The sequence below is a fragment of the Chiloscyllium plagiosum genome, chromosome 5 (assembly GCF_004010195.1).
Source record: "Chiloscyllium plagiosum isolate BGI_BamShark_2017 chromosome 5, ASM401019v2, whole genome shotgun sequence".
Taxonomy (NCBI): domain Eukaryota; kingdom Metazoa; phylum Chordata; class Chondrichthyes; order Orectolobiformes; family Hemiscylliidae; genus Chiloscyllium; species Chiloscyllium plagiosum.
In genome coordinates this window covers 122,248,674-122,260,438 of record NC_057714.1, presented here as the reverse complement: position 1 = coordinate 122,260,438, position 11,765 = coordinate 122,248,674, and the positions used below count along the sequence as shown (strand labels likewise).

General features: G+C 40.9%; 1 protein-coding gene across 2 annotated transcripts in view; it reads right to left on the bottom strand.

Annotated features, from left to right (window-relative positions):
• Positions 1–2,096: 2,096 nt before the first annotated feature.
• LOC122550210 (repressor of RNA polymerase III transcription MAF1 homolog) overlaps positions 2,097–11,765 on the bottom strand; it is a 61,882-nt gene continuing 52,213 nt past the window's right edge. For both annotated transcript variants that reach the window (XM_043690971.1, XM_043690972.1), the window contains 2 exons: positions 9,268–9,387; positions 2,097–6,875 (listed from right to left, as the gene is read on the bottom strand). In XM_043690971.1, the coding sequence (XP_043546906.1) occupies positions 6,854–6,875; positions 9,268–9,387 (142 nt within the window). In that variant the 3' untranslated portion in view covers positions 2,097–6,853. The remainder of the gene's footprint in view (positions 6,876–9,267; positions 9,388–11,765) is intronic.

Genomic DNA, 11,765 nt, shown 5'->3' with positions numbered 1-11,765 from the left:
ACCTCTTTCCACCTATCACATTTCTGACGCCCCTCCCCCAAGTCCCTCCTTCCTACCTTTTATCTTAGCCTGCTGGACAAACTTTCCTCATTCCTGAAGAAGGGCTTATGCCCGAAACGTCGATTCTCCTGTTCCCTGGATGCTGCCTGACCTGCTGCACTTTTCCAGCAACACATTTTCAGCTCTGATCTCCAGCATCTGCAGACCTCACTTTCTCCTATAACAGCTGTCTTCCAGCTTTCCAACCAGTAAGAATCACAGCAATTTTCAAGGTTTAAAATGGGGTCACAGAAGGAAAACATTTTGGAAGTACAGACCTAGCCTCTGATCTGCTTTTGTAGCTACTGTAATTATATGGCTAGTTGAATTGCGTTTCTGATCAAAGTTAATCCACAGGATGCTGATGGGGGATTTTGTGATGGTGATGTTCTTGAATGTTAGGGGGCAATGGTTAGCTTCTCTCGTGTTGGAGATGGTCATTGCCTGGCATTTGTACACCATGAATATTATTTGTCACTTTTCTGCCCAAGCCTAGATATTATGTAAGTCTTGCTGCATTTGGATATGGACTGCTTCAGTATTGGAGTCACAAATGGTGCTGAACATTAAACAATAATCAGTGAACATACCCACTTCTGACAGAGTCATACAGCATGGAAACAGACCCTTTGGTGCAACTCATCCCTATCAACCACCTTTCCCCAAAGTTATCTAGTCCCGTTTGCCTGAATTTGGCCCATATCCCTCTAAACCTTGCCTATTCACATACCTGGAAAAGCCCAGTAGGTCAAGCAGCGTGCGAAGAGCAAGAGAATCGGCCATAATCCCTTCATTCCTAATGAAGGTTTTATACCTGAAATATCGATTCTCCTGCTCCTCGGGTGCTGCCTGAGCTTTTCCGGTACCACACTCTCTCCTCTGATCTCCAGCATCTGCATTCCTCACTTTCTCCTATTCATGTACCTGTCCAAATGTCTTTTAAATGTTGCAACTGCACCGGTATCCACCACCGTGGTATTATCACTGGAACTGTTAATGCAGAGACACATATAATGTTTTAGGGACGAGAATTCAAAACCCACCGTGGCAGATTGTGGAATTTGAGTTCAATGGAAAAAAATAGAATTAAGGGTCTAACAGAGACCATGAATCCAGTTGATTGTTGGAAAAACCCATCTGGTTCATTAATGTCATTTAGGGTAGGAAACTACCACCCTTAACTAGTTTGGCCCAGATTTGATTCCATAACCCCTCATCCTGAGCAAATAGAAAAACATTTCCTCTGGCACCTGTGTGTGAAAACGTCGCCTTTTATGAAGAAGGGAAAGTCATTGATAAAGCAGCTGAAGATGGATGAACTCTCAGAGATGCTATGTTCACATATTTCTAACCAATCTAATTTCTTCCTTTTTGTGAAGTCATCCATTACTGGTGTATTAAAATTTCCCCGAACCTTCTACCCGACAACTAAATTTTATGGAAATATCTTTTTCTTAGTTTACCACAGGATCCAGAACACTCACTCTATCAAATACATGCTTCATTAAAACTATTTATTCACACTCCTCTACTCTTTTCCTCCCACAGCACTACAGATTTTGTCATAGCATCTCATTACTCTTCTATGATCCAATTCCCTTTTGTAAGTTGTTCCCTCTCTACTTTCAGTCATCTCCCTTCATTTTCTATTGGCCACTTTAAACCTATGCCCTTCTGGCTACTGACCTTCCCACGACTGGCAACAGGTTTGTGTTAATTGCTTGAAGCTCTGTCAAAACCTACGATTGTGGCCATATCTACCAACTCTCCTTGGTCCACTCTGCTCCAAAGAAAACAATCACAACTCTTCCAGTCTCCGCACACTGTACCTTTCAAGTAAATGTCCTCTGCTCCTCCTCCAAAGACTTGACATCTTCCTTAAAGTGTAGAGCCCAAAACCGACTAATAGTTCCACGGAGACCCAACCAGAGCTTCACAAAAAGAATTTACTCTAAATTTCCTGGCTTGTCTATCTTTGTAATGGACAAAAAGCTGGTTTGTTTCTTTGAATTTAAGAGACCCAATCTTTCATTAAACAAAAAGGCCACCATCCCTGATTGGCAAGCAAAGCATGTTTTATTTGTTGTGTGAACAGATGAGACCAGAGTAAAACATGGAAAATCAACAGCAACACAAGAACTTTAAAATGCTGCACACATGGAGTTAGTGACACAGCCCTTAAATAATCAGTGCAATAAAGAAACTCAGAGGGTCTTCCATCCCTTTAACAAGAGTTGGTACATTGCAGCTACGGTCTACCAAAGATGAAAAATCTCAGACTGAGAATCAGACTACAATTTGAACCCACTTATTCTGGAATTAGAGCCCAGTAGACTATGCAGGCCAGCAAGCCTCTGCAGCAGTCAGATGTTATCAATTAATCTTATTACCTTGCAACCATTTAAGTAGAGGACACATTTCCTTCTGAATTGAATTCAATTTGCTTCCAAGGCATTGTTGTGACAGTTGACTCTCGATCATAGACAAAAACACTCATCCCTCTTTGCTATTTATATCAAATTATTAATCTAGTTGTGTGGTCATCAACTATCTTGCCAGTAGAACCAGCATTTCCTCTTTCCGTATTAATCCTCCTCAATTTTATGAATCATAACTTGCAAAGTTTTTAATTTGCATATCAAAAGGCTGCTGGCTTCTCAGAACTGGTGCTTTGAGCAGCTTCCACTCGGATGGCTAGACAGGTTGTTGCTTGGTTCACAAGACAGGGCTGCAATTTGCATCGACTTGCACAAAATGATACACTCCAATCCATGTCAACAGTGGGAGCTCAACATTGAAAGATAATTTCTCAATTAGAAGAGAGTGTCAAAGAGACCTAAACATAACCTGTAGCTTTTATCCCATAAACATCGACACTGAAGGAAACCAATATTAGCAAGTGACATTAGCTGTGTGGTGGGGGGAATTAATTGCCAAAAAAACGCTTTTGCCTTGCAAGATAACACGTATGAGAACCAGCTTAAGGTACAACACAAAAAGTGTGACAATCTCAGCCCAATCCTGAGGTGGGATCCACATGCCTTTAAAGAGTGATCAATGGACAATACCAAACTGCTCCAACTGTTTCAATGTGTGACCTGCCAAATGAATTGAGCGAGGCCAGAGAGTTACTGAATGCCTGTTTGAAGACAGGCTGAAGTAATTTCTTCTATGTCCAATCCAAGTGAAGAACCTGTTAAGCACATTTTTTGAAAATTGAATCACTGGGGGAACTTAGGGAAATGTTAACCAACTTGTACACAACACAAGGTGCCAAACGAGGAGGTAAAGGACCAAGTAACGTTTTGGCTGAGGGATACTGGTTATCCAGGACACCAAAATGCCCTTACACCTGTTGAAATATGGCAGGGGATCTTTCAAACTTAGCCAGGAGGTGCTGGCAGCTTGGATTCACATTATCAAAAAGATAATGCCTCAGCACTAACTCTGATTTGCATGGCACTCTCTCAGCACTGACTGCTGTAGTGGGGCTCAAACCCTTGAGCTTCTGACTCAACAGCAAGACAGCTTACAAACTGATTCAAAGGGTGGCAAATTGGAGAAAAAACAATTCAAGGTGGTCCATACAGTTTGGAATCTATGTTTACAATCACTCTTTAGACAGAGGCACCAGAACACTCTGATCTCATTTTGAACCAACCAACCCTGTTAATCAGGCCAAAGTTTTTTTTTGAAAGTTCAAAAACCAAGATTGAAGATGCTTTACCGCAGCCAAGTCCAGGGTTACCCAACAGAGGAATGCAGCTTAACTTTGAAGTTTGTCACATATCCCTTGTGTTGTGACCCTTTCTGGTTCACTGCCCAACTCAGGATGTGACTAGGTGTGTTAAGTGTGCTTGATAGAAGAGGCAGCTCACAAAAAACACTCCTCCTGTGCAGGTCAGTTGCAGATTAAATTGATAGATATTGATTGCTCTGACTGGTCACTAACTATTATAATTATATCAATAACTAGCAAGATAGTCAAAAAGAAAAGAGATAAACTGGACAGACTGCAGTGTTTTTTCATCTTGCAATTCCTATGAACTAACTTACGTACTGATCTGACAATGAACCTCAGTAGACAAAATTAAAAAACAAAATCACAAGCACAGCAAAGAGATATGCTTTTGGTTTACAAACATTGGCTCACATTAGAAAGTTAGCTTAGGGGAGGGGAGGTCTGAACACCAGCTTCCCCTATCGCTAATGCAAGGAAGTAGCTGAACATTGCTTTATACAAACACCAGTCATTTCTGAAGATTACACTGAACTCACATGGTGCACTTTGTCCTCATTTCCATTGGCCAATGGAAAGATGCCATAATGGACAAGCTTAACAATGCTGGTGATCAACTTTAATAAAAAGATATTAAACAAGCCCAACTCTGGCACTTCATGTGAACACACTGCCTCAAATGTTCTATGTTTCTCTTCTAATATAAAGAGCATACAGGATTTTGACAGACTTGTAGAAATATTACACATTCTATAAACTAGGCATACAAAAAGAAAAGTGCAAATGTTCTAAGTCAGCTACAAAAAGCTGAAGATGGGTTCAGTTATGTGCGTAAGCACTGTGTATCTAGACTGCAGGCTTTTCAATTCCTGAATCTCAGCAAAACTAACAGGTGAAGCAGCATTAAGGAGTTTAAAAAAAAGGAGAGGGAAGTGCAGTAAAAACAACAAAATGGTGATCTCACACTTATCGCTGATGAGTGAACGATGGAATCTGTGCCTGTTCCAACAGAGAACTATATTCAGATTTTAAGTTCAGTGAGTTCAAATAGCAGTGAGAGCACTTGTGAATGACTGCAAGCAATGGATTGCAGAGGAAGTATTCACTGCCTTCTGTAATACAATGCTGCAGCTATCCATCCAGACACGAAGGGTGAAGCAATCTGATCACAAACCTAAGCAGGTGACACTTGCTCAGTCTGTCAAAGTGGCGGATTATACGTTAGCCTGGAGGATTGTGAATTTTTTTTTATTGAATATATTCAAGACCAAGAGTGTTTGGAGAGATTAAATATCTAACAAATATGGGATGTAGTAGGAAAGTGCAGGATGCAGACAATCAGCATGGTTATACTGAATGGGAGAACAAACTTGATAATTCCTGTCATCTACTTCTGCTGCAATTCCTGCATTCCTACTGTCTCAAACCTTAGAACCTCTTTGAAAAAGACCACTCAAAGAAGGCATATTATTTCAGCTTTGAAGGGAGGTTCAGAAATTGGGACCAGCAAGGGGTAGGACAGGGAGAACAAACAAGCTTTACTTTGGACTCGTCAGAAAATGGGCAGTGTATATGTTTTACTTCGCAATGGTAAGTCATGAAGCCTGAAGCCTCTCCTATGCATGGCACCTCTATACAGAGAAACAATGTTTTGAATTTGAAAATACTTCCCAAAATGTTCCCCGCCTCCTTACACAAAGGTGATTGGTATAATCCAAGCAAATTGAAACAGTTAGACTGACTGCATCAAACTGGATTATATTAAAATACATCCAAGTCATCCCACTGGGCACAGAAATGCAGAAAGCTGTGATATTGGGAACTGATGCATCTTGAAGTGACATTAGTGGGTATAGTATGATCTAGTTCAGAGGAACAACTAAAATTCAGGACAGCCATAAAGCTCCCATCCCATCGCTGTTGCCTAGCTCCAATCAAAGACTCACCATTGAAGTGAAATATGAGGATTTTCTACAAGTGCTTGGAGCCAACTTTTCAAAGTTTTAGCCTGGTGACATGATCCAGTGGAAACACTCCCTTAGCCCCTTGTAATACAGAGAGTTTCATAACAGATTGCAAAAGCAAGACCTCATCTTATCTCAAAAACCAAAGATTTCCCCTTATTGACGACAAGAAAAATCAAAAATATATTTCTAACATACTCAAAGCATTTAAGCTGGTACAATATTTACTTGTAAACCAAAACATTAACTTAAAAAAAACTTTACAGGGTGAGAGAGTGGTGGGCTCTGCCATATTGCAAGCTCTAATTTAGAAACAGATCGAGGAACAGCAAAAATCTAATTGTCAATAGCCTGTTGAATAAGAAAAAAGTACCAGAATGATTTCTAAAAGAAAAGGGGCCAAGGGAGGTTGAAAAATACTTCAGCATGGGAGAAGAGAGCACAAGCACTTTAAAAGCAAAACAAGGTGATTATTAATCAGTTGTCCTAGGGGTGTGGAACCTGATTGAGTCCATTGCAATCCACATACCTAGCTAAAAACCAGCAGCACAGGATATCAAACAGGTGCTGAAGGAGAGGGGGAGGAAGGGGGAGGATGTCGGGCACTTTGCAGGAATCACCAGGAAGTTGACAGTGTGCTGATTTTCAGAGTTCAGTTGTGCCAAAATAAAAATCCTTCACAACAGCATTGAGCTTGTAAGTGCAAAGCTGACCCTCGTCCATGGAATACACTGATGTGCTCATCCTTTCTTCTCACAGAAGACAAGAGTTTGTTCACTTGGCTTCCTAAACATGCCAGATAATATATGTGTAACAAGAGATGAATGTCAGCAATGGAGTCAAAAAGAATTGCTACAATGACTCATCCACTCTGGAAATCCTGGGTCAAAAGACTGGAGGCAGCCATTTAAAAACCAAAGGCCTCCTGAGTATTTCTGGTGCAATACACTCAAATCTCAGAGTCTACCAACAGGTCTGCACCAGAGACAAAAATAAGTTTAAATGCCTGAGATTAAAATGAGGAAAATGTTGGTCTTTCAGATTCACACAGTTGCAGTCAGTTTGGAGATTACAGGAAGCAAAGGTGAAGAGTGGGTGACGTGTTCATTGCTTAGACGCACACTGCCTGGTACCTGAGGGGAAAACAAAATGGACTATAATTAATCAACACTGTCCGTAGCAATTATCTCATCAAAAAAGAAGTGCCAATCCCTGCTAAAGGTATAGATATACCAACAATCTTAAGCTCAGATGGCAAACACCAGCCAAATTTGGGCTGGTAGGTGCAATGCTTGGTCCTCAGGGGTCATTAACTTGAGAGTTAATGGTTAGAAATCTGAAGCATAACCCATCCTCAGTCTGATGATTCTTCAAATCACCAGCAAACTCCAACTGTGGAGCTATGAAATTTGCCACTTACTCATCTGCTAGAAAAATGGAGAGAGTAATTCCAAAAGGTATTTTGTTAACCTTTTTTAAAATGCATTTACAGGAGAAGGGCAGCGCTGGCTGGGCGAGCATTTATTGGCCATCTCCAGTTGACTGACAACCACATTGCTATACATCTGCAGTTACTACGCAGACCAGACCAGGTAAGGATGGCAGATTTCCTTCCTCCTAAAAGGACACAAATTGGGTTCAACAATGAACAATTTCAGAATTTTATTTAATTCAAATCCAATATTTGCTGCAGCGGGATTTGAACCTGGGTCATCAGAACATTACCTGGCTTACCAGTCTAGTGATAATACCACTAGGCCATCACCCCTCCTGCTCACAACTTTGTTAATTTCAGACCTTGCTTGCTTCAGCCCCACCTACTCCATGGATAAGGACCCTCATTTCTCCAAAAACATTTTAACTTGATTGTAGAGTTCTTAACCCTTCTGGATAAATCTTTTCTGTACCCTCTCAAAAAAAAAAGAGACCCTCAGGTCTAAGGAGACTAAATATGGAGACTAAATCTGAATGTAATAGTCCAAGTGCAGTCTGATCAGAGCTTTATAAAAAGATTTGAAACATCAACTTTTATTTAAATAGCACCTTAAAACAGTGAAATGCCTCAAAACAAACTAAAACACTGAATCACATAAGGAGATAGGTGGTCAGATAATCAAAAACTGGCCCAGACATTGAGATTTTAAGAATGGTCATAAGAGGAAAGTGAGGAACAGTAGCAGAAGTATTGAGAAGCAATTCCAGAGCTTGGAATTTAGGCAGCTGAAGGCTCAGTTAATGCTGTCACTAAAACAAAACTAGGATTCTAAGTTTTTTTCCCCTAGCTTCCAATATATGATCATGTGACCAGGTTGTCCAAGAAATTAACAATTAAATTATAGAGGGCAAGTACCATTTCAAAGGTGTTTATTTTGGAATCTGGTTGCAAAACAGAGGGCATCTTTTTCTAACAGTTGTTTGAAATCTCATTTGCTCGCTAGAACAATCTCTAACTGAAGAACTCAATAGGTTAGGCTTCCAGAGATAATTGAGTTGGGAAGATAGGAATTTATATACAACACTCCAAAAGGTTAAAAAAAACAAGAACCAGGACAGTTTTGAACCAAGACAGGTACACATCAATGACAACTATACTGAACTGGGACTCACTGAGGACAACAGGAAGAGATTTGAATGACAAACCTTGCCAGAAGTAAACAGAAGACCCCAAAAAGCTCAGTTCAAAACAGGTAACCTGTAATTAATAGAGTGCCACTGGGATCTGTGCTGGGATCACAATTGCTTAAAATGCATATTCATGACTAGGATGAAAGAAGTGAATGCAGTATTGCCAAGTTTGAGGATGACAGTCTATAGAGTCACAACAGGTTAAGTGATAAAACAATTTGATTGATGGATTTTAATGTAGGAAAATGAGAGATTATTTTGATACAAAGAATGGAAGAACTGAATGTTATTTAAATTGGAAAACACTGCAGAAGCTGCACTACAGATGGATTTTGAGGGTCCTCGGCTAGCAGCCGAGTTCAGAGGGCAAGTGGGAAGGCAAATTGATTGTTGAGGACTTTATTTCAAAAGGGGACCAAGTATACAAGGCAAAATGATACAGTACTGAATATTATTGGATTTGTGAACAGTTTTTTTCCCCTTATTCAAGGGAAAACACTGGTATTGGACAGTCTGGAGAAGACTCACTAAGTTAATCCAATGTATGGAGGGATTTTCTTGAAAGATTGAGCTTGGAGTTTAGAAAAATGCAAGGAGTCCTCATTTAAACAATCAGGGTTCTTAAAGGACTTGACTGGGTAGATACAAAGAGGTTGTTTCTACTTGTGGAAGGAGTCTAAGATCAGGAGGATCTTCATACTTCCAATATCTTTAAATAGCCAACTATTTAAGACAGAGTGTCTTTAGTATTCAAGGCCACTGATCATTGTGTAGAAATTTTTGGTTCAATTTAAACTCTAACAGACTACAGGAACTTTGACGTTCACACAAAGTTGGATATTATGCATTAAAAAGGACAAACATCTACCTTTTGTAAAACAGCTCACAATACAAACCAACCTGGTCTCTTCAATTGCTTCTGTTTCATCCTCATCTTCATCCTGACTAAGGAGGGCTTCATCTTCCAGATCCATATCAAAGTTGTTGCTGGTTTCAGTGCCCTGACTATACAAGTACCCACTACAAATTAAAAAGGAAAAAGTTAAATGGAGCAGGCAGCCTTTGCGTCACTAAAAAGCACCATCATGGTATCTACTAATGCTCCTAACCTACAAATCCGTGAATAGTATGGGCAATTCAGCATGGCCAATTCACCTAACAGCACATCTTTGGATTGAGGGAGGAAACCCATACAGATTTTGGACTTTGGGGGTGTTATGTGCAAACTCCACACAGACATTATAGAGATGTACAGCACGGAAACAGATCCTTTGGTTCAACTCATCCAAGCTGACTAGATATCTTAACTTAATCTAGTCCCATTTGCCAGCACTTGGCCTATATCCCTTGTTGGGGAGATTTCACTGCGGTGTTTAATGTAGGGCTAGGGAGGGTGACACTTCCAGCCCTGAAATGGTTAACAACAGCCAAGCGAGCTGCTGCAGGTGACTGCATGACTGCTGGAGCTTGTAAGGGATATGCATAATGTTAATTAAATCTTGGAGCCTGTAAATACCAGCCAGTATCAATTGCCCCATCGAAACTCGGGATTAATAAAGAAACTGATCGGAATCTGTAACTGTTAGACAAGTGTGAATTGCTCTATCGGAACCTGTAACTAGTGAGTGTGAATGGCTCTATTTAAGTCTAAAGTTGATAAGTGTAATTGACAATTTAGTTAAACTAAAACTATTGAAAATGGCTAGCCTGTCAGACGCATAGTAATTCCTTGACATAATGAACTATTGAATACGGGATCGGAACCGCTCCCGGGGATGGCTGAGCCATTGTCAAGCACAGCAGGAGCTGGACAGGCACTTCGATGCGGCCAATAGGAGGACGGATCCCCAGCGCGCGCAGATGAATGGACCAATGGGGAAGGCGAACTGACCGGGGACTCCAGGCAGCGCGAAGTATAATTGTGTCAACTTTGAACGGGAAGGCAGAACGCCTTCTCCAACGAATGCATGCTTGTAGATTCGTTGTATCAGTTAAGATTCTGTGAATAAACTGCTGTCTGCGTCTAATCATAGTTGCCAGTGTGAGTCTCTCCTTCCAAAAGAACACGCAAAGACGGGACCCTCCGGGTCCGTCTTAACACCCTCTAAACCCTTCCCATTCATATAACCCTCCAGATGCCTTTTAAATGCTGTAATTATACCAACCGCCACCATTTCCTCTGGTAGCTCATTCCATACACAGCCACCCTCTGAAAAAATTGCCCCTTAGGTATCTTGTATATCATTCCTCTCTCACTAAACCTATGCTCTCTAGTTCTGGACTCCCCACCCCAAGGAAAAGATTTTGTCTATTTATTCTATCCATGTTCCTCATGATTTTAATAACTGCTATAAGGTCACCCCTCAGCCTCCAATGCTCCAGGGAAACAGCCCCAGTCTAGTCAGTCTCTCCTTATAGCTCAAATCCTCCAACCCTGGCCATGATTTGGAGATGCCAGTGTTGGACTGGGGTGTACAAAGTTAAAAATCACACAACACCAGGCCATAGTCCAACAGGTTTAATTGGAAGCACCGGTTACATCAACACTGTAAACTTTTGCTATAAATTCTGTGTCTTACAATTATGTCCTCCACAACCACCTGATGAAGGAGCGGTGCGCCGAAAGCTAGTGCCTTTTAACTTTGTATGATTTTTAAACTTTGTCCAACCCTGGCAACATCCTTGTAAATCTTTTCTGAACACTTTCAAGTTTCACAACATCCTTCCGATAGGAAGCAGACCAGAACTGCACGCAAATTCCAAAAATCTCCTAACCAATGTCCAATACAGCGGCAACATGACCTCCCACTCCTATATTCAATGCTCTGACCAACAAAGAAAGCATACCAAACGCCTCCTTCACTATCATATCTACCTGCGACTCCACTTTCACAGAACTATGAACCTACACTCCAAGGTGTCTTTGTTCAGCAACACTCCCTAAGACCTTACCATTAAGTGTATAAGTCCTGCTCTGATTTGCTTTTCCAAAATGCAGCATCTTGCATTTATCTAAATTAAACTCCATCTGCCACTCCTCAGCCCAATGGCCCACCTGATCAAGATCCCATTATAATCTGAGGTGACCTTCATTGCTGTCCACTACACCTGCAATTTTGGTGTCATCGGACTCCTCCCTCCCCTTCCTAGACCTTTCTGTTTCTATCTCAGGCGACCGAATCAACACGGACATCTACTACAAACCTACCGACTCACACAGCTACCTGGACTACACCTCCTCCCATCCTGCCCCCTGTAAAAACGAGCGAATCATAGATTTACATTTAAATAGTTCCCATTTCTGTCTTTGTTCACTCCTTTCCTCAGCAATATTTTGTGTTTGATTTTGTCTACTTTCTGTGGTTTTATTTACCCTAATGAAGAAGAGCATATCTTCT